General features: G+C 46.5%; 1 protein-coding gene across 1 annotated transcript; it reads right to left on the bottom strand.

Annotated features, from left to right (window-relative positions):
- Positions 1–571: 571 nt before the first annotated feature.
- On the bottom strand, positions 572–17,268 carry FFAR4 (free fatty acid receptor 4). The gene is made up of 3 exons (XM_019639008.1): positions 16,652–17,268; positions 8,457–8,585; positions 572–2,238 (listed from the first exon to the last, which is right to left on the bottom strand). The coding sequence occupies exons 1-3, from the start codon at positions 17,195–17,197 to the stop codon at positions 1,849–1,851; spliced, it is 1,065 nt and encodes a 354-aa protein (XP_019494553.1). The 5' UTR covers positions 17,198–17,268; the 3' UTR covers positions 572–1,848.
- Positions 17,269–20,624: the final 3,356 nt, after the last annotated feature.

Genomic DNA, 20,624 nt, shown 5'->3' with positions numbered 1-20,624 from the left:
AGCCATGTGCCTCAGTTTCTCATCTTGAAAAGGAATAAGGCTTTGGTACCAGAGAGTATTGGTTTTAAGTTAAAATCCAACTTAGAGATATACCGGGGGTGCCAAACAAATGTCTACACACGACTTGTATTCATCTTTTGTTATCGGTATGTATTGATATATATGTATTAAAATTACAGTTTTAATACAGTGTTTCCCTTTCTTAAAATGTGCATACATTTTTTTTGGCACCTTCTGTATTAGCTGTGAGATTTGAGGCTGATTACATTGCTTCTCTGAGCCTCACTCTTTTGTAAAATATGGGGAAACAGTGTCTGTTTGATGGAATGCAGTGAGGATTCAATTAGAGAGCATTTAGGAGCTGTGTAAACACTGGGAATGCCCAGCTGACAGCTATGAAGTATGTCGGGAGGTTGGGAAGGGCACCTCTCTCCCGTGTGCATGGAGATGTCTGCCTAGGTGCTGGCATATCAAGGGCCCATGGGAGGCTCCTGGGTCCCACCCCAATGTTCTTGTTCTCCCAACAAAGAGGGAGGAGCCAAGTGACCATGTATGGGAAAGCCCTGCCTGTCATCACACAGAACAGCAGACTGTGAGAGCCAGGCTGGTCAGCTTCAGTTTAACAAGCCCAGAGACCCATAAGATAGCCACACATCACTTCAAAATACAGCTTTAATTCACCAAATCTATTAACTAAAGATGAACCCAAAAATCCATTCTCGAGTTTGTGAACACCATAAATCTTCAGAAGCAAGCAACTCATGAAATTCCATGAGCAATGGCAACTACTGGTGCTGATATACTCAGCAATGAAGACTTGTTGAGCACTTACTATATGCCAGGCCCAGAGCTACTATGCATTCCAGCCATGGGCCCAACTTCCATGTGATGGCATGTTGTTGGGTCCTCTTTAGCTCTGGTTTCTTCTCTCTCTCTTCTCTCCCAGGGATAGGCCTGTAAACCCTATCTCATGACTCCCAACATTATATCAATCATCAGGCCCACACTCCACATCCCTGCATCCAACTGCCTACTCTCCATTTGGATCTCCCTGAGGTTTCACACTTACAAGCCCCAAATGCAACTCTTGGCTCTCCCAGCCCCAGTCTTCCCCCCATTTTTGTTGCCTGTCCCACCACCCAAACAGTGTCAGACTACAAATGTGAAAGTCACCCCTGAGTCTTCTTTTCCTCACATTCTACATCTCGTCCATCAATAAATTGTGTTTGCTCCACCTTCTCAAAGTATGTCCCAAGATCATCTCCCAAACCCCCACCCCACGTTTTAGAGTCATCCCATTTTCTCTCTGAGTCCATGACACTGCTTCTCTTAAAGGGGTCCATAGCATTTCTTCTAAAAGACAAAAATATGTCACCTTTAATTGTTCCTTGGAAATTCCTCGAGCGTTTTTGAAATTAATGAATGATCCTTTAGGCCTTATAAGTGCAAGGCGGAGACCTAGGGTGGCCGTGACCCTTCAGTGACCCTTCAGCAGAGAGATCTGAGTCCTAGATAAGTCTTAAGACTTACTTCAGAAACCAGCAAGGTGTGGCTTTATATGTAGAAGATGTGATTGCTGAACAATTATAAATAAAAATTTTATTCAATCATATTACAAACACACTGAAAAAGTTCATATTTAAAGGAACCCATAACAAATCCTTTTGTAAAGGATAACATTCTTATACTGAATGACCACCCCTTAATTTACTGGTGCTATAAATGTATAATTTGCATAGGTTTCATTTTCTTGGGATACTCAGGTGTGATGATCCTGGAAATTAACTCCCTTTGAAAACACACCATGGCTTGTTAGAGAGTGACAAACTGCCTACAGAGAAAAATTAATTAGCTGGTAATAATAGACAGGTCATTTCTTCTGAAAGACGTGTCTGTAAACATGGCCCCCTTGTCCTGGAAGAAGAAGCGGCGAAAAATTTTCCTCCATTCGTTCCTAAACAGTGACATGTTGTAGAGAATGGGGTTTAGGGCCGAGTTGGCGAACGTGAAGGCCACGACCCAGAAGAAGAGGGACGGCCAGATGACCAGGTCTCGCTTGAAGTTCTGGATCAAGATGAGGACGATGGTGATGATGATGGGGCTCCACATGATGAAGAAGGAGATCATGAGCAGGAAGAGGGTGCGGAAGAGGCGGAAGTCCTGCTGGGACACGCGGATCTGGTGGCTCTCCGAGTAAGCCATGTTCACTGTCAGCCTTCTCCTCGACGCCTTTGTGATCTGCAGGAACACAAAACAGGGCTGGAGCCACGACTGAGTGCAGATTGTCAGGGGGTTTTGATTTAGGAAGAACAGAGGGCCCCAGAGTTGAAATCTGCTGCCCCCGCTGCACTGGGACTATTTTGTGCGGAGAGAGCTTCGTTTTCAAAGAGCTGAAGCACTGCAGGAGCTTAGAGTGGGCTGGAGAAATGGGCACCTGGCTTGCACCCTGAGAAACGAGGCAGAAAATCGTCCACCTCGTAAAGAGAGCTGATGAGGGTAGTAAAAAGCCTGAAATGCATGGTCTTCAAGAGGGGTATGTGAATAGAAGCACATTGCTATGGTCTGAACGTACCCCCCCACCCCATTCATATATTGAAACCTAACCCCCAAGGTGATGCTATTAGGAGGTGGGGCCTTGGGGGGTGGGGTGATTTGGTTATGGGGACAAAGTCCTCTTGAACGGGATTCGTGCCCTTAGGAAAGAGGTTAGAGAACTCCCTCGGCACTTCCACCTTGAGAAGACACAGTGAGAAGTTGGCAGTCTGCGACCCAGGAGAGGGCTCTTACAAAAACCCTACCATGCTGGGTTTCTGATCTTGGACTTCCAGCCTTCAGAACTGTGAGAAATAAATTTCTGTTGTTTATAAGTCTGTGGTATATTGTTATGGTCGTCCAAATAGACTAAGACACACAGCTGTCCTGTTATTTCTTTCTTTTCTTTCTTTCTTTTTTTTTTTTTTGAAGGAGTTAAGTAATTAATTGTATAAAAGCATAACTGAGTTGTGCTTCAAACTCAAACAATGTGAGGTAAAAAAAAAACTATCAGGCCTCTAGCCTGTGTATCCTCCATTTCCACTTTCTGGAGGTGACCAAAGTGAACAAACAGTTTCCGTGTGTCCTGGAAATGCTCCACCTCCACACACATGCCTGGCTGTGGGATCATCGGCTACTGCACTTTTGCTTTGTACACAAATGGGACCATGCCATGCATCTCACTCTGACCCTTGCTTCTTGTTTACTTGCAAACTGTGGTTCAGCAGGTCTGGGATGGGGCTAAGATTCAGCATTTCCCACAAGCTCCCATGTGCTGCTGCGGTTGCTGATCTGAGGACTACGCTTTGAGTAACCGAGCCTACTCCACCCTTTCATTGTAACAGGTGAAGAATTAAGATCCTGAGAGAGGGTTTAGCCCAGCTACTTTGAAAACAGGAGCCTTGGAAATATTCACTTCAGAGCAAAAGCCCCATGAAAGCTGAGTCTGTGAGAGAGAAGGTGGGCTGCCCTTTTAGGGTCTTTCGGGCAGAAGGTGTTGGGCTGGCTGGGTGGGTCTGACCTCCTTTGTGTCTGGAAAGTGTCCAGTGTTCAGGTGCATCCTGCCCTTCTGCCTAATTCTAATTGTCCTTTAAGCATAGCCAGGGGGCAGAAGGCCTGCTGTCCTCTATGACTTGCTCAATGGTGCCAAGAGATTGTTGGGGGCAGGGGCTGGTGATGGGATGAGGAGGACAAACTGGTACATTGCTAGCCCAGGATGTGATGGGGCATTGTACCTGTTAGCCTGACATGCTTTGTGCCAGCCTGTGACCTCTGTCTAGGGAAGAGATTCAATTCAGAACATTTTGGCCACATGCATGGTCCTTGCTAACTCCCAGTTTCTTAATCTGGCCCTATGTCCTTCTGCTGTGGCCATGCAGGTGGGTGCTTACATGTCTGGAGATTTTAATGGCCACAAATCTCATCATTAGCGGGCTTTCCTAGGCCCATTCCCCTAAGATTTTTGAATCTCAGGAGGGGAAGTAATTAGAAGGCAATTACCATCATTCACAATGTGGGCAAGTTTAACTCTAAGATCAGAATGGCTTAAAACAGCCTTCTTAGAATACTGCATCAGAGTCACCTGGCACTCAATAAAAGGCACCTGCTTGGGATATTCTGATTCTGTGGGTCTGAGTGGGGCCCAGAAATCTGCACTTTTCATAAACTCCCCAGGAGATTCTTGCTCACTAAAATATGAGAACTAATCTAGGACAAAAGACTTGGTGTTTGTCCCCAGGCCTTTGAAGACAGTTCCTTTTTAAACCTTCACACTCACATGAGTATCTGAAGGCCGTGAGGGAAACTTCTCCCCACCTCACACCCTTTGCCACTCCATGCCACCAGACTATGGTTGCTGACAGGTAGGTGCAGGGAGAGGCCACTCCCTGCTGACACAGCTCAGGTCCGTGGGCATCGGGTCTCTTTTGGAAGCTGCTTGGTCAATCACTAACTTCCTGATTAGAATCGTCAGACAACAGACTCCCTCTTTCCGGAGTGCCCACCTCCCCTCCCTTTCTATCATCAGCAAACAGGCCCCAAAGCTGGGAAATAAGGGTCAGGAGTGGGGAAAGGGCTGTTTGTTCACTACCTAACACCTTCATGTTTAAACTCTGAGATAGGCAAGGATTTTCCAACTTCAAGCCACAGACTAAATCCCGTTCAAGAAATACTTATTGAGCCCCTACTATGTGCCAAGCACTCTTACAGGTGCAGAACATACAGCATTAAGCAAGAGAGCCCTGCCCACCCTGCACTTCCATTCTAGTGTGTAGTGGGGAATAGGGAGAGGGAATAAGAAACACATAAACTGTCACAAAGGGTAGAAGCATCTCATCTTGCCATGACAACAGCTGCTGGGTGACAGTGTAAACCAAGCCCAACACTTAACGTTGACAGCCTTATTGAAGGCACTTGGGAGTGGCTGGGAGACTATATTCCTGGGAAACAGTTGATTGGAAAAGGCCACTGAAGATGTATAGCATGGCTGAGTCATAAGGAAAGAGGATGCAGGGAAGGCAGAAGGGTGGATAAGGCCACTGCCCTGAGCACATGAAGCGGCCCCGAAGGGAAGAACCCAGGTGAAGCCTGCATTCAATTCCTAACTGGGGCAGGGACTTGAGAGCAGTTTCCCAAACGAGATTCCATAGAGCACCAGTCCAGAAAAGAGGGCTCCGTTGTCAGATTTGGCAATGCTGCCTGCTCTATTCCTGTGTTGGAGATTCCCAAAATACATTAGCATAATAAAAGCTCTGAGAAGTCCTGCAGCAAAGAAACCCATTTAACTTTGATTAACCCAGCATTTCCCAAACTCTATCTTGGAACGCTTTCTAACATCTAACATCCCATGGAGTTCTAGAAAATGCCCTAGAGACTTCTTTAGAGGAATAAAACATCAAGGTGATTTGAAAGAGGCACTTCTCAGGCCTAGAGATGGAACCTGAGTTAGAGGCAGTATTGACAGGTGAGAGGGTTGGGCTGGTGGGAAAGGGGTGGGTGGCTTAGTTCCGTGTCCCATGGCTTCAGATGATTTGCTAATTGTGTCTGTATGAGTACGGCCAAGTAACATTGATTTTACAGAGTTATGCTCTTGACAGAAAAACAAAACAAAACAAAACAGAAGAAAACCTCAGCAGAAAAGCTGATTCAGTGTCTCTGAGTATGAATATCTTCAGGGGGAGAGAGATGCACACTGTGAGGACCTGCCCAGACCCTCCATTCGCCTGGCAGCAACTTGCCTGCCTCCAAGCTACTGGCCTGGCAAACCCACAGGCGCAAAGTGAGGATAAATGTCATAGTCCTCCTGGGAAATGGGCAATAGTTTTGCTAGTGGGATGGGAAATACTTTTATTAGAGCCTTATATTTGCATTAACACTGTGATTTTCAAAACATTATCATATCAGCACTCTCATTGTGTTGTGTTAAACAGTCCACTGAGGCTCATTTAGCTCCAGAGAAAACTGAAGCCCATATTCATTAAGTGACTTGCCTAAGGTCACACAGTGATAAAGCTTGGAGTAGAACCCAGGTCTTACGACTCTTTGTCCAGTGATTTTGCCAAGAGAAGAAGGCACTGTTGGCCTTTCAATGTGATCCAAGACTTCTGCCTTACTCATTCAGGGTTTATTGAGCACTTACGATGGATAAGCCAGGCCCTGTTCTAGGCACAGAGCTACAATAGTAAACGAAGTCTTTGCCCTCATGGAGTTTGCATTCTGGTGGGAAAGTAGATGATATACAAGCAAACACACATAACTGAAATATGACAGGGCTTATAAGTGCTTTGAAGAGAAATAAATCAGGGTAACTAGTGAATGATGGGTAGTCTTTCTGGAGAACAGCCTTTTGAATAGAGACCTAAATGAAGTGGCGGGGATGGCCCATGCAGAAATTTGGTGAAGAGAGATGCAGGAGAGGAAACGGCAGGTCCAAAGACCACGAGGCAGCAGTGTGTTGGTGTATGCGAGGAATAGCCCCAAGGCCAACATGGACACAAGAGAGGGGAGAAGATGAGGTAAGAGGGGCTGGTAGGGGACAGATCACATAGGGCTTTAAGGTAAGAGCTTTGGATTTTGTTCCATGCATGAGGGAAGTGTCCCCAGGTGGGCCCTGGCCTGAGAAAAAGATAAAGGGGTGGGTGGGAAACCTTTCCATAGAATAAGTCAGTCCTCTCTTAGCAGGCAGCTGAGAAGTCTGAGACATGAGTGAAAGGAGAAGACAAAAGCCCTCTTGGCCTCTAAAGGACTCCGGGGCCAGACTGCCTGATGATACTGGGTTTAAATTTTGATACTGCTGCTTATGAGCTGTGTGACATTGGGCAAGTTACTTTAATTTCTCTGTGCCTTGGTTTCTTCATCTGTCATTCTTCTTAGGGTTAAATGAGTTAGTTCCTGACACATTGTAAACACTACATAAATATTTCTTAAGTAATTTTTAAAAAATTCATTCTACATTTTTCTTTCTTTTCCCCTCACTTCTTTTAAAATAACAATAATAGCTAACACTTACATAGCACTTACTCATTCAAGGCCCCATTGTAGCACTTTACAGACCTTGGCTCTGAACAGGCCTCATACCCTTAAACAATCGCCAGATGTGGAGATCACTTAAGGAGGGGTTGGGGGTGGGGGGTGGAATCACAAGTCAACTGGTGGGGAAAAGTCTTGGGAATAACATCTCCCACAGGACCCAGGGATTAGCAGACCAGGATGGAGGATGGCATGGCTTTGGGTTCTGAGCATCTGAAAAGGTTACAGATCCTCAGCTACAAAGAAAGGGCCATAAAAGTGGCCAGACAGCAAGCAGGACCTACAGGGCTCCATTTCAATATCCTTGTTTGCCAGATGACCCATAGTATGCTATAAAACCAAGATTCAACACTTGTAAACCTCTGAGAGGACTCAAAGGCTTTGCACTAAACCTTCTCAAACAAGTGTGAACACATGTACACACTGTTTGCCCTGGCCAGCACTGTACATGGAAACGGGCTGCCTCCAGAGATAGGAAACAGGCAGGCAGGCCTTTTTTATGTCCCTGTACATGCTTGCTTCAAAGGTAGAGACCCTGTCCTAATTCAGCTCACTTTTGAAAAGCACATGTCCTGGAGGTGGGGGCTAGCACCCGGAGGTGGCAGGCGGGAGCTTCCGCTAAGGTTCTGTTTCTCATTCGGTTTCTGGGAGCTGCTTTGGGAGTGTGGTCAGTTTGTGAGCTGTGCATATATGCTGGGTGTGCTTTTCTGTATGTATATTATACTTCAATAAAAAGATTTCTGAAGTGTACATTCTCTATTGCTACATTGCTGTGTGTGGCAGGAAAACAATGGACACAATCCAAAAGCCCATAAAATAAATTATGTCACAGCTGCATGACGGAAGACCATGAAGCCATTAAAAACAATGAGACAGCGATAAAGGAACTGATAGGGGAAGGTGTTACGGTATAGTGTTAAGTGAAAAAAAGAAAATAAGGAGCAGATAGTAAATACATATCTCAAATATGAAAAAAAATATTGGGTTCAATCATGACAAGTAGTTGATATTTGATCATTTTATATGGTTCTTCATATATATATAGAGAGAGCATAAAAGTATGAATATATGTACATTTTTAAGAGACATAACCTGAAAAAAACATACTTTAAATTGTTAACAATGGGGGTAGAGATTTTAGTTTATGTGTTACACATTTCTATTGGTCTTTAATTTTTTTATAATAAGCTTGTATTTAGTCATCAGTGAAAAAGAATAATAACAATCACAAAGATATAACTTTTTTTTTTTTTTTTTGCAGAGGGGGTGGCCCTGGGTAGTGAACCAGATTGGACTGGTGTGAACACGAGGTAACTTCTGACATGCAAATGCCAAGATTCCACATGAAACACCCTGAGCCTGAGTGTAATTCAGCTGTAGTCTGAAAGCAAACATACCTGTAAAATTTTGGAGTAACTGATCACAATGAGCAGTCCTGGCACCAAGAAGTTCAAAGTAACAAATGACACATCCCAGGAGATTTCTCCAGCAATGCTGGGCCAAACCAGCGTGCAAATCGAAATTTCCTGGTTACAAAAAGGAAGAGAAGGTCATTTAAATGATAGCCTTTTATTTGGCCTTTAGCTTAGTCCCAGTTGGGGGTTACCTTGCACTGACACAGCTGTGTTACATGGCTAACCAACTGGCATGACAAGAAATCCCAGAATTCTTTCCACCACCCACACGACCCCACTTACAAATCATTTCTCTCTGACCTCAGAATAATCATAATTATTATTCCCATTCTTTAGGGGAGGCAACTGAGCCTCAGGGTCACAGGCTGGTAAGAGCTAGCATCAGTTCCCAGGTACGACTCCAGGTTCAGTGCTCTTTCCACTTCCTGGGATGGAGCTGCAAAGAGCCTTTGAGCCTTCTCCAAGGCTTTCATTTTACAGATGAAAAAAATGACCCCTGAAAGGTTCCGAAGATTGGAAGTGATGTGCTACACACAAGCATATCAAAACAGGAACCAGGTTTCAGTGCAGTCACACTGTGTATGCTGAAGACAACATGGTCTAGACTCTAGAGGCATTAAGTATTCACCCGGGGGTATTCAAATGTCTACAAAGTGCCCAGCGGCATCGGAGAAGGCCAGGGCTTCCTCCAAGACACTACTGGTGCCCAGATACCGGGGCTCTGTCCTCCTGTGCCTCTCCTCCAGAGGAGCACGCCGCAGCCCTAGAGCAAGATACAACCACAGTTCTCTGTCAGTTTCAGACATACAACCACTGGAATGTGGCGGAAGAGCGTGAAGGTTTGTGGCCTTGCTGCCTTCACAATGTTGCGCTGAATTCAAATGTTTGATACTAATACAAACCCCAAAATAGTGGGGGCCTTACTAAATAGTAAGAGCTGCTGCAACACTTTCTTCCAATAAATAAGTCAATGAAAAGAGTCCGATCTACCTACCCGCCTACCTACCTACCCACCTACCTACCTACCTACCTACCTACCTACCTACCTACCTACCTACCTACCTACCTATCCATCCTCCCAAACACAAGCTTCCTGTGTCTGCTTGACTATAGGAACAAAACTGTTTAGAAAACAAGTTGCCTTAAACACTACCAAACATGTGCAATAGATTTTTAAATACCACATTGTTGATTTTGGGTGGACAAGAATGTCCTGAAGTAGTATTATCATCCATAGTACCATTCATTCAGTCAGTCATTCAAGCAATATTTATTGAATGCTACACTAGAAAAAACAAAGAATTTTTATCATTTCCCAACATGTATCATAAGTGAGTAGTCAAACTCAAAATACAGTCACATAGTTACTTCTTCAGTATCAACAGAAAATATTCTAATATTCATTGAAAATTTATTTTGTGCCAGGCAGCATTCTATGTACGTTATCTCATTGAATGTTCATAAAAACCTTACTGAAATACATTACTATCTTGCCCCATTACACAGAGGAGGAAACTGAGACTTAGAAACAGTCTCCTAAAATAATAGTCTATAACATTAATGATGTAGTCCTTTTAATCATACAATATTTTCCCTAAAGAGCTAAGTGTTTACAAGGGATATCCAAGGACCTGCCAGGAAAACTCTAAGGCAAGTCAAGCAGGGAAGAATGACTTAATTCTATTTGTATATTGAAAAGGGGAGTGAGAATGTTGCTTGCTTTTCTTATTTTGTTTGAATGGCTCACACTGGGCATTCCAAATACTTGTTCCTCCATACCAATCCCCACTGTCCACACCTGACGGGAGAAAGTTTATTGGATCTTTCTACATTTTGGTGACTGGAAAGAAACTTGTGTCTCTCAAGGATCTTCTGAATATTGGCAGTGGGTGACCATGGCTCTTTAGATAATCCACACAGCCTTCGCTTGTACTCAGCTCTCTGCCAACCACAATCCCCTCATTCTACTACATTGGTGGGCAACACGTACCAACAGATATGCTGAAGCAGTAATCAGACGACACAGATTCTAGCCCTGAATGTGACGTGGTCTGTAATTCTTATACTTGTACAAGGAGGGCAGAAAAACAGATGATCCCAGAGCTGTTTCTCAAAACCCCCAAGAGGCCCCAACTCTTTCCAAAAGCCCTCTCCAGAATGTTTGCAAAACCTCCCCAGGCTTAACAAGATTATGTAGAAGAATGTGTAATGATAGAGCAAGGTGTTCTCCCTACATTAGGGGCAAAAAAACAGATCCCTAAACAATATGCCTTGTCTTAGCCCAGTGTTGTTGAAAAAAATGTGTAAGTGTGAATGAACAGATATGCACGTACCTACACACACACACACACACACACACACACACACACACACACGTTTAAAAAAAAAGACTGGAAGGATACACTCCAGGAAATAAACAGTGTCTGTTTCTAGATGGGACTCTTAAGTTATTATTATTCTTTTGGTTTATCTGAATTTTCTAAATTTTCTATAATGTGCCTAAATGACTTTTATAAGAGCAAATAAATGGCAGTAAAAGTTAATCCTTAAGAGAAATGGTGATCAAATACAAAACATAGATGACCATGACAGTTTGGCAAACCTAACCAGCTAATTTTTCAACAAAGACAATGAACCTGCCCCAGGATGCCTCCCAAATTCCATGCCTCTGATGAAGATGCTCTTTCACCTTTGATTTGTGGCATCCACTCCAGGCACAGAGTGTGATAAGGAAGTAAGATAAGAACTCTGCACAGCACCCCTGTAAATGAACTAAGAGACATTGTGGCTGGCCTGTGTAGACTAAATGACAGATTTATATGCTCTTTAGGAAGCTTTATATGCTATCATTGGTTAAATGCAATGTTTATTCTCATTAAAAAACAAACAAAGAAACAAAAAAACACACCAGGCTCATAGTTAGAGATCTAACTTGGTGTTACAATTTTGTTTCTATGGGAAAATCCCCTTAAGTCATTTTGATTCTAGGTATTCTCCCAGGCTGTGACTTATAGGAGTTTGGCAGTGAGTAAAATCTGGAAGGTGGTGGCACAAGTGTTATCATACTCTCTGTACTTTTTCTGCACATTTGATTTTTTTTTTTAAGATTTTTATTGGGGAATTGGGGAATGGGAACAGCGCTGGGAAATTGGGGGAAGGGGAACAGACAAGTTGCTGTCGTTTTGTTCTTCTGTCTAGTTGTGGAGGACGTTGCTTCACTGGCCCAAGTTGGCACCATCATTGCACTCTTCCCGGGCGAGGCAGATCAGTTGCCGGCTTCTGGACGGCCACTCACGCTGGCTGCTGGCTACACACGGTAGCCCATGGCAACCCACTGCCACAGGGGCTGCAGCCTACGTCGTCGCTGGCGACTCACAGCAGCCCAGCTCCAGGTTGAGCTGTTGTTCAGCATCTTAGCTGTAGAGGGCAGTGTCACTGGCCCTCATATGTGGGCTCTGAACCGGGGCCCTCTGGCGTCCCAAGCCAGTTCTTAAGCATCGTGCCACTCGGCCGGCCCTGCACATTTAGTTTTAAAAAGGAAATTTAAAAACCAAAAGAGGTAGGCCTGCTTTGTTACTTAAATATAGAAGTAGAGTTATTCTTTGATTTGTTGGCTCAACCACTCATTGACCCAAGCCATGGAGGCTGAGCCACTGTGAAGCCACAGTGAGAATGGGCTTTGTGCAGTCAGGGAGGGAGAGGCACTAGGAAATGTCAACATAGGGCAGCAAATTGGAAGCACCCAGAGAATTCCAGGTGACAGGAGAGTGGTGACACCCAGGGGATCTGCATCCAGGAGGGGCTGTGTCACCTGTGCCTGGAAGGATGGGGTTTCATCCAGGGGAAATAATGAAGCAGGGAGCTCACTGTCAAGACCAGAAGGGATGAAGGCAGGACTTGTATCATCCTCCACCCAACCTTTACCTCTCCCTGAAAACCTCGTCCATTTCCATGGCTTCTTTTCGCAGATGCTGCTGCAATCTACTCTTTTAACCCAGTCTTCTCCTGAACCCCAGATTCACCCCACTACTCTGCAGGATGCCTCACAGGCATGTCAAGCCTCCAATGTCTCACTCCCAAAAGGTTCCATCTCCTGTAGTCACTGATTCAGGACATGGTACCACCATCCCCCAAGCTGCCAGAAACCTGAGTACTAGCCTTCTGCCTTCTTCTTTCTCCCTCTTAACTCAGAGGGAACTTCTAAGTTCTGCCTTAATACCTATCTGACCCACTCATATATCTCATTCTCACTGGCCCATCCCATCCCAGACTAGGCCATCTCTCACCACCTAAGTCCAAACTTCCTAACTGCAGGTAACTGTGAAAACTGAATTGTGTCTGGGACTATCTGAGTGCTTGATAAATGCACCCCCTTGAAGAGAAAGACAGTGTCTTGGTCATGTGACTCGTGGTGAGGGCAGGAGGGAGGGGTGCTTAGTAAATGTTTATAGAAGAAATGGGCAGCACATTCTGGCCAGGGTGGACAGTCCTCCCCACCTGCCGATGAGGGTCACCACCACCCCACCAGGGCCACAGCACACACAAGCAGGAATCTCATTGGAACAGGGTGAGCAGACCTAGCTGAGATGTCTAAGTTACTAGGATGTGTCCATCCTCAAAATGGCAGTCTATTATTTTACAGCGATCAGAAGAATTATGCTGTTTGAAGAATGTTTAAAATATTTATAACCAAAGATAAGGATGCTAATAATAGCTGGCAATTCTTGAGCACTTAACTGTGGAGGTGCCAGATGTTGGCCCATTTACTGAACATTAGTTCCCATGACAATCCTATAAGGTTAATGCTGCTACCATGCCCATTTTGCAAATGAGGAAAGTGAGGTATAGAGAGGCAGGAACACTTGCCTTCGTCACACAGCTCCTAAATGGCAGAGATGGGATTTAAACTCAGAGCGTTTGACTCCAAAGCCCACACTCCTAATAGCAAATCATCTAGCACTTTCTGGAATGTCTATCATTTCATCCACCCTTCAGGGAAGTTTAGTCCACCCTGGACTATGACGCACCCACTGCCCAAATGGACAAAGGGAGACATGTTCCTGGTTTGGTGGGGGGTGGGGAGTCCAGATAATCAGAAAGCTCAGAGAGGCACTGTTTCCCTCGCAAGCGCTTTTTTTGAGGGGAGAGAGTCAGTCTGTGCTTGAGGTTAGTTAGTTCTTTCAGCCAGTGGTTTGAGTAGGAAAATGTCCCCCATCCAAAACCTCCATATTTCATGTCCAAGTGGGTGGGGGCAGGCCGAACCTACAGCCAGGAAGCTGGGAACAGAGGACTGAGAAAACAAGCCTCTGCTAATTTTAATGTGAGACTCAGTTCAGTCTAGACTAGATCCTTCTGTCACTTTCTTTAAATGGCCACATTCCTTTTTTTTTTCCTATTTCTCATTCTTTTCAACTTATTTCTTAAACCACTGAGCCTGTTTGCTCACCTGTAAAACAAGAAGTTTTCTGCTTGCTCAAGACACAGCCTTTGAGGAATTGGGTGTTTTTTTTTTCTGTTTGTTGGCTTACTGGCAGGTATATGAGTGTGAGGTGGGGGTGGGGTGGTGGGAGCGTGCACACCACAAAGGGGGAAAGACAAAGAGAATGGGGAGCTGGAAATGACTGTAGAGTTTTCATTCCAAGCTCCTCTCCCTACCTCTACTAATTTCAGGGAACAGGGCTCCTGTAGCCAATTCGCCTGGCCCCCAATCTTCTGAGGTGCTGTGCGTGCTCATTCTCTCCCTGCGCCTTCTCCCAAATTCCTCTCCTAAAGCTCTGAAGACCAAGGAGGTGTCTCTGCGTTAAAACAAGAGGGGTCTGTGTGCCCAGTTCCGAAGGGAACGGAGGGAAGGCCACCATAACACAGATCTCCATGGAAGCACCTTGCAGTACAACTCTGGTCATTCCGGAAGTGGAACGTAGAGGGCTTTGGCCACTCATAGATCCCTACCAGGGGTAAAATACAGAGTAGCCCGACACAGATGGCCCCATCTGTGGGAAGACCTTCTCGCTCAAACAACTACCTGTGTTCATGTTCATGTCAGCAAGCAGTTTCAGTCTGAGCTTTTGGCCTGGAGGTGACATGAGCCTCATTTTTTAGCGTTATTTGCCAGTTAAGTAAAAGTGTACCTGAAACAATTCTAAAAGGGAGAGCCACAAGATACACATCTGGAAACCCTTAAGATATATTGTATTTGATCCTTAATTCCCTGAGTGTCAATTTTTCTGTAAGAAAATAAAATAAAATAAAAACAAGTTCTATGAAAAACACAGAAACAATGTAACTCAGCAAGAATAACTTAAAAAATCAAAAGATTGATGGCAGAGCCCCAGCTCCCAGTAATCCAATTGGTCTGGAATAAGGCCTGGTCTTTCACTTATGTGAGAGGCATCTTTGTGATCCACCTTAATTCTCAGTGTATCTGAGCTGAGGAGGACAAACCTGCCCACTAAGCTAGGGTCCTTGGTCTGCCCATGCCAATGGCACCCACCAGTTTAGCTAATCCCAGCTTTCCTGACTCCCATATGAGGGGACATGCTATAGGCTTACATATCCTATGATCAAGTGATACTAGACAGTTCCCACCTGCTAGTCACAAAACAAACAAACAAGCAAAACCCCCACAATATATTCCACACAAGAAGTAAACTAGTAAGAAACAGACTTTTAGACTTGATTTGTGTTTTTTTAAAAAAAGGAAGAAAGATACTGCTTACATAGGATGCAGACTTCTCCCCACCCTACCCCCACCCGAATAAAAGGGCTGTGTAACAGACTGATCTGGGAAAACCCGCAGAAAAAAACTACCTCTGTGTCCAGGCTCCGGAGGACACACCCAGGGGGACGTCACCTGGTTCTGACCAGGTGTTCACCTTCATAGCTTGAAGCCTTCCCTGGGTGACTTCTGGTTCCCCCTCACTATCTACCCTCCCAGCCCCTGCCAGCCTCTGCACAGGCCTCTTTTTGGGACTGGGGTTTGTGCACAGGGGCCCCACACTCCCTCCTAGTGCCAGGGTTGAGTTTTCGTGGCCTTGCAACCTCTGTAGGGAAAAGGAGGGATGAAAACCCCAGCCTCAGCAGACCCTGGGAGAGGCTGAGCCCAGAGCGAGGACTCGCACCTTCCCCTAGGGCTCACAAGCCTATGTCCTTTGCCTGCCCCTAACACACTGGATGACAGCCAGGCCCGCCGGCCACTGTCCTCCCCCGCCTGAGCCCAGGGTGAATCGCAGCGCGCAAACCCTTCAGCGGCAGAGCAGGTCAGCAGCTCAGACCAGTGCCCGTGATTACGGAGCGCAGGACTGGACTGGACCCCAGCCAAAGTCATGAGCTGTCCGCAAAACCTTTTTTAGATCGTGGACCCTCTCCCAACTCCCCTCACCTGCCCCATGATCCCAATGACAACTCTGGGAGCGCTGCCCAGAATAAAGCTCATGGGCCTAGCCCCTGAAATCTGGGGAACATTTCGGGCGCCCAAGATATCCTGAAATCACCCATCAACCAAAACTTTCAGGGTAATGTCCTGTGGTCTAGTCTAATCCTCTGTCTTGCAGTTGGAAAAATTGAGACTCCGGGAGAGGAAGTCACAATCTCCCTACAGGCAGCACTGGGTCTGCGGTCCCTGGGTCTCGAATGCCCTGTCTCCCAGGCCCATCCAAACCCTCCTGCCCGCGGGTTCTCCAAGCAGGACCCTAGCCCAGCCCACACGTCATCTGCTGAGCACGATCTCAGCTCCCACTCGCACTAAGGGTGAGAAACCCTGAGCGAGCTATTCCTCTGTGTGCCTCAGCTTTCTCGTCTGTAAAGTAGGTGATAATAAAAGTACTGCCGCACCCGGTGAGAAAGCAGACTTCAATATAATGGGATTAGCCGTTCCGGATCCCCGAAGTTCTGTCTGTCTAGCTGTTAAACTCACCGGTACTTCATTAATTTTGCAATAGTCCGTGCACTTTACAGGCATTTGGGGGACTTAACAGAGCTTTGTCGGGCGTTTATAGGACCTAGATCGCAGGGTTGTAGTGAAATTTAAGCGAGAAAACTTCACAGCGCTCGGAACAGTGCCGGACACAACGGTTCAGTGCAACAAATGGCCTATTGTTGTTGTTAATCTTCAGCCCAGGTTACCGTTTCCATCTGATCCCCACCTGCCAGCCCGCCAGGTACACCCGCCCGGCGCTCACCTGTTCGGCGCCGGGAAGACGCTGCGGGACGACTCTGAAGAAGATGAAGAGGGGCAGCGCGGCGAGCGCGGAGTAGCCCCAGATGAGCGCGAGCAGCGCGGCCCGCGCCCCCAGTCCCGGGCCCCGCACCCCACGCTGCAGGCGCACGATGCACACCATGCGCTCCAGGCTGACGGCCGCCAGCGTGAGGATGGTGACACTGCCGCTCAGGCTCATCACATAGAAGAGCAGGTTGCAGGCGACCGGGCCCAGCACCCAGGCCTCAGTCCATCGCACGGCCAGCACGGGAGGAATGGCGCTGGTGAAGAGCAGGTCCGCGCAGAAGAGGTTGAGCACCAGGCAGGCGGTGGTGCCGCGGCGCCGTCGGCGCGCCACCAACACCAAGGCACCCACGTTGCCCAGCAGCGACACTGCAAAGATGAGCGATAGCACGACGGTCTCCACCGCGCTCAGCACCAGCCGGTGGTCGCCCTTGACTTCGGAGAAGAAGGGGAAGCGAGTGCGGTTGTCCCCGGTGCCCGCCGCCTGCGCGCACTCAAGGGACATGCCCGACGGCCGGCGGCCCGCAGCTGTCTGCGAGAGCGCTCATCTGGGAGGTGGCTGAGCGCCGAGGCAGGGAAAGAGGGAGGGAGGCGGTTGCGACATCTCCCCTCTGACCCCCTCCCGCCTGAGGAGCGCCGGCTCTGGGCGTAGCAAAGCTGGACCCGAGACGCGCGGGAACGAGGAAGTGCTAGGTGACAACGGTTAGAAACACCCGGGCTGGGCGGGAGGCGGTGGCCTAGGCAGAGGCATCACGCCCTCCAGCAGGTTTGGGAGCGCTCGAGAGGTCGGGCGACCCCATCTAGTGAACCCTGGGAACCCTCGGAGGCTTGGGGCCTTCTCAGCCTTTCTTCCTCCAGTGGCACCCGGTGTGCGAAGTCTTTAATCCACCAATTTAGCTAAAATTGATTTAGGAGTGTCAGAGCTGGACTTGGGAGAACATTGTGGCTTGTGCTGTTCAGGCTTCACCAAAGAGGCCCCACGTGTCTGGGGGTAAATCCCAAAGCCTCTTGCAATGAGCCCAGATTTGGGGGAGCGGGCGTCGGGGGTGGGGGTGGGGGGTGGCGGGGAGGGAGAATCTTTGGTTTTACCATTGTTTCATAACATGTGACTTTGGGTGGATTGTTTCATCTCTCTGTGCCCCAGTTTTTTTGTGGGGTTTTTTTTGCTTTTTTTTTTTTAGTCTATAAAATGGGAATAATAATATCTCACTGGGTAATTATGAGGATCATATAAAGAGATTAATACAACACTTGACACACAGTTATTTGGCCATGAAGTGTCATCGATTATTAGTTACTATAATTGAAATACATGTAAATTTTGCATTCTGAGCAATGATATAAAATGCTTTTATGTAAAAAGAGTGGGGGTCCCCCAAAATCTTTTTTTTTAAATCTTCTAAACTATTTGGACCTGACAAAACATTTGGAATTTAAAAAAATCTTCCTAGAGACAAGGCCCTGAGCACAGAGTCTGTCCCCCACCATAAAGTTTTATATCAATTATACAGAACAAAATTGGCAACAAATCATCTTTCACACTAGAATGGGTAATTCCTTAGCTGTTCATACAATATCCAAACTGCACACCACATGGCATTAGATTGCTGGTTAACAGTTGAAATCTTTATGAAACTTGACATCCCAGAAAGACAGACATTCCAAGGCTTTCAGGAGCACTCACAGGCTGTGACAGTACCTCAGGCACCCTAGTTTGACAAGCAATGGGCAATCAAACCCCCTTATAGATGAGGTAACTGAGGTACAGCAAGAAGTGACTTGTCCACGGTTAGTAATAAAAAGCAAGTTCCCCTGCCCCTGCCCACACGTTTCCACAACCCTCCCGCTGTCTGTTTTCTGTTATGGTAAACTAAGCAGTTAGAGAATGTAAAGTGTGCCTGTTGCGCTAGACTCAGTGACCACATCCCTGACTAAACACCCTCCCACCACCCAAGCCCTCACACCTCTCCCCTTTGCCACACTACCAGGCTTCTTCCAGGTGTCCATTTGTCTTGTGATCGTCCATCTCTGTGTATTTATGAAAGGTGCAGTGAGGAAGTCTGAGTGCTCTCTGGGGACGGGGTGCATTCGTGTGTCTGCTTATCACAGTGTCATGTGGGTCTGAGCTGACAATGTGACATCTGACCTGAGGGGCAGATTGCATGTCGGTGGTAGATGCTCAACTTGAACCTTGACTACGTTTAAGTTGTAAAACAACCAGTTTCCTTCTGACATGGTTGAAAAGGGGCAAAAGATTAAAATAAAGGGAACTCAGCTAGAATGTGGCACTCTGGTTGGGGTCAGGGGACATTAGCTTTCATGTGAGGGAAAGGAGAACTGTGTGTATGTGTGAGGGAGGGGATGAAAGAGAGAGGGAGGGGGATTGCATTATCCCAGGCTGATGTGCCATGGGGACAGGAAGAGGTTTCCCCAGAGTGGACAACCGGGGTGAGTTCTCTGGGCTAGAAGGCCTTCTCCATCACGACCCTCCAGGGTTCTCCCAATGGCAAAATGGTGAGCGCAGAGGTTCCCAAACTTTTTCCTTTCCATCACCGTCAGGCCCAAAGGAATACCTAACAGTTTCATTTATTAAGCAACTGGGTCCAAATGACTTAATAAGACTTTATGTCCTAACAACTTAGTAGCTATCTAGGAAAACAATAAATATAAATTGAAAAACAAAATATTTGTTTCATTTTTACATAACTGCAGTGACTTCTTAATGCCTGTTGAGCTCTACAAAACTGGGAATGAGATTGGGCACTGCCACTCACATTTCCTGCTCCACATACATTTTTCACGTGTCTGTTTTTCATCACAATAAACCCTGAAAACCCAGCTCTGTAAATGGATTTAATGTTGAAACCATGAATGGCCTAGAGCTAGTAGTTCATGCAGAGTCCCATGAGTGTTGAATAGCGCTGTGTTTCCCTGGGCACCGAGCACACCTGGGCACAGTGGTTAAGAACACAGGCTTGGAAACTCAACTGCCCGTATCCGAATCCTGGCTGTACAACTCACTGTGTGACCTTGGGCAAGTTACTTTAGCTTCTGTTTCTTCAGTCTTCCCATAAAAGAGTATAATAATTGTACCAACCTCATAAGGTTTTGGTGGGGGGAGTGGGATTAAATGATCTAAAGCATTTAGCACAATAGTCATCAAATGGACACTGGGTCATGGTCAGTGCTCAACACTATGTGGACTTCAGGACCGATCACACGTCCCCATTTGCAAGACAGTCTCAGGTCATGAAGTTATCATTAGAACCCTCTTTCACTCTCAAATTGCCCTGGTTTGGAGGATAAATTATATGGTCAACCTACCTGTGTTTATTAACTCAGTCAGTGCTCCCACAAGTTGCAGGCACTGGGATTCGAATCGGGCATCCTAACCCCAACTCCCCTCCTCTTAACCACCAGAGCAGTGCTGCTTCACTGGGGAATATTTTGTGTGTGCGCGTGCACACACACACACACACACACACACACACACACACACACAGCCACAGAGACATTTGGTAATGACTGGAGACATTTTTGGTTGTCACAACTGAGGGATTGCTACTGACATCCAATGGGCAGGGGAGAGGCCAGGGATGCTCCTGTACATCCTATATGCACAGGATAGCCCCGCCCCCCCAAAAGAATTGTCCTGCCTAACATGCCAATAGCGCTGAGGTTGAGAAATCTTGTCCTAGAAGCTGTGCCTCCTTGGGACCTCACCAGACTTTACCTCTTACTGTCGTTCTCTGTTGTGAATTCCCACCAAATGGCAAAAGCCAGAAATGTTATTTCCCTGACAGGGATTTCACTGAAAACTCTATATCCCTTTTTTTTTTAATTGGGTATTGGGGGAGGGAACAGCATTGGGGAATCGGGAAGGGGAACAGACAAGTTGCTGTCCTTTTTTTCTTCAGTCTTGTCCTTTTTTT

The sequence above is a fragment of the Hipposideros armiger genome, unplaced genomic scaffold, assembly GCF_001890085.2.
Source record: "Hipposideros armiger isolate ML-2016 unplaced genomic scaffold, ASM189008v1 scaffold_42, whole genome shotgun sequence".
Lineage (NCBI taxonomy): Eukaryota > Metazoa > Chordata > Mammalia > Chiroptera > Hipposideridae > Hipposideros > Hipposideros armiger.
The sequence above is the reverse complement of the archived record's forward strand: the minus strand, read 5'-3'. Positions and strand labels throughout refer to the sequence as shown.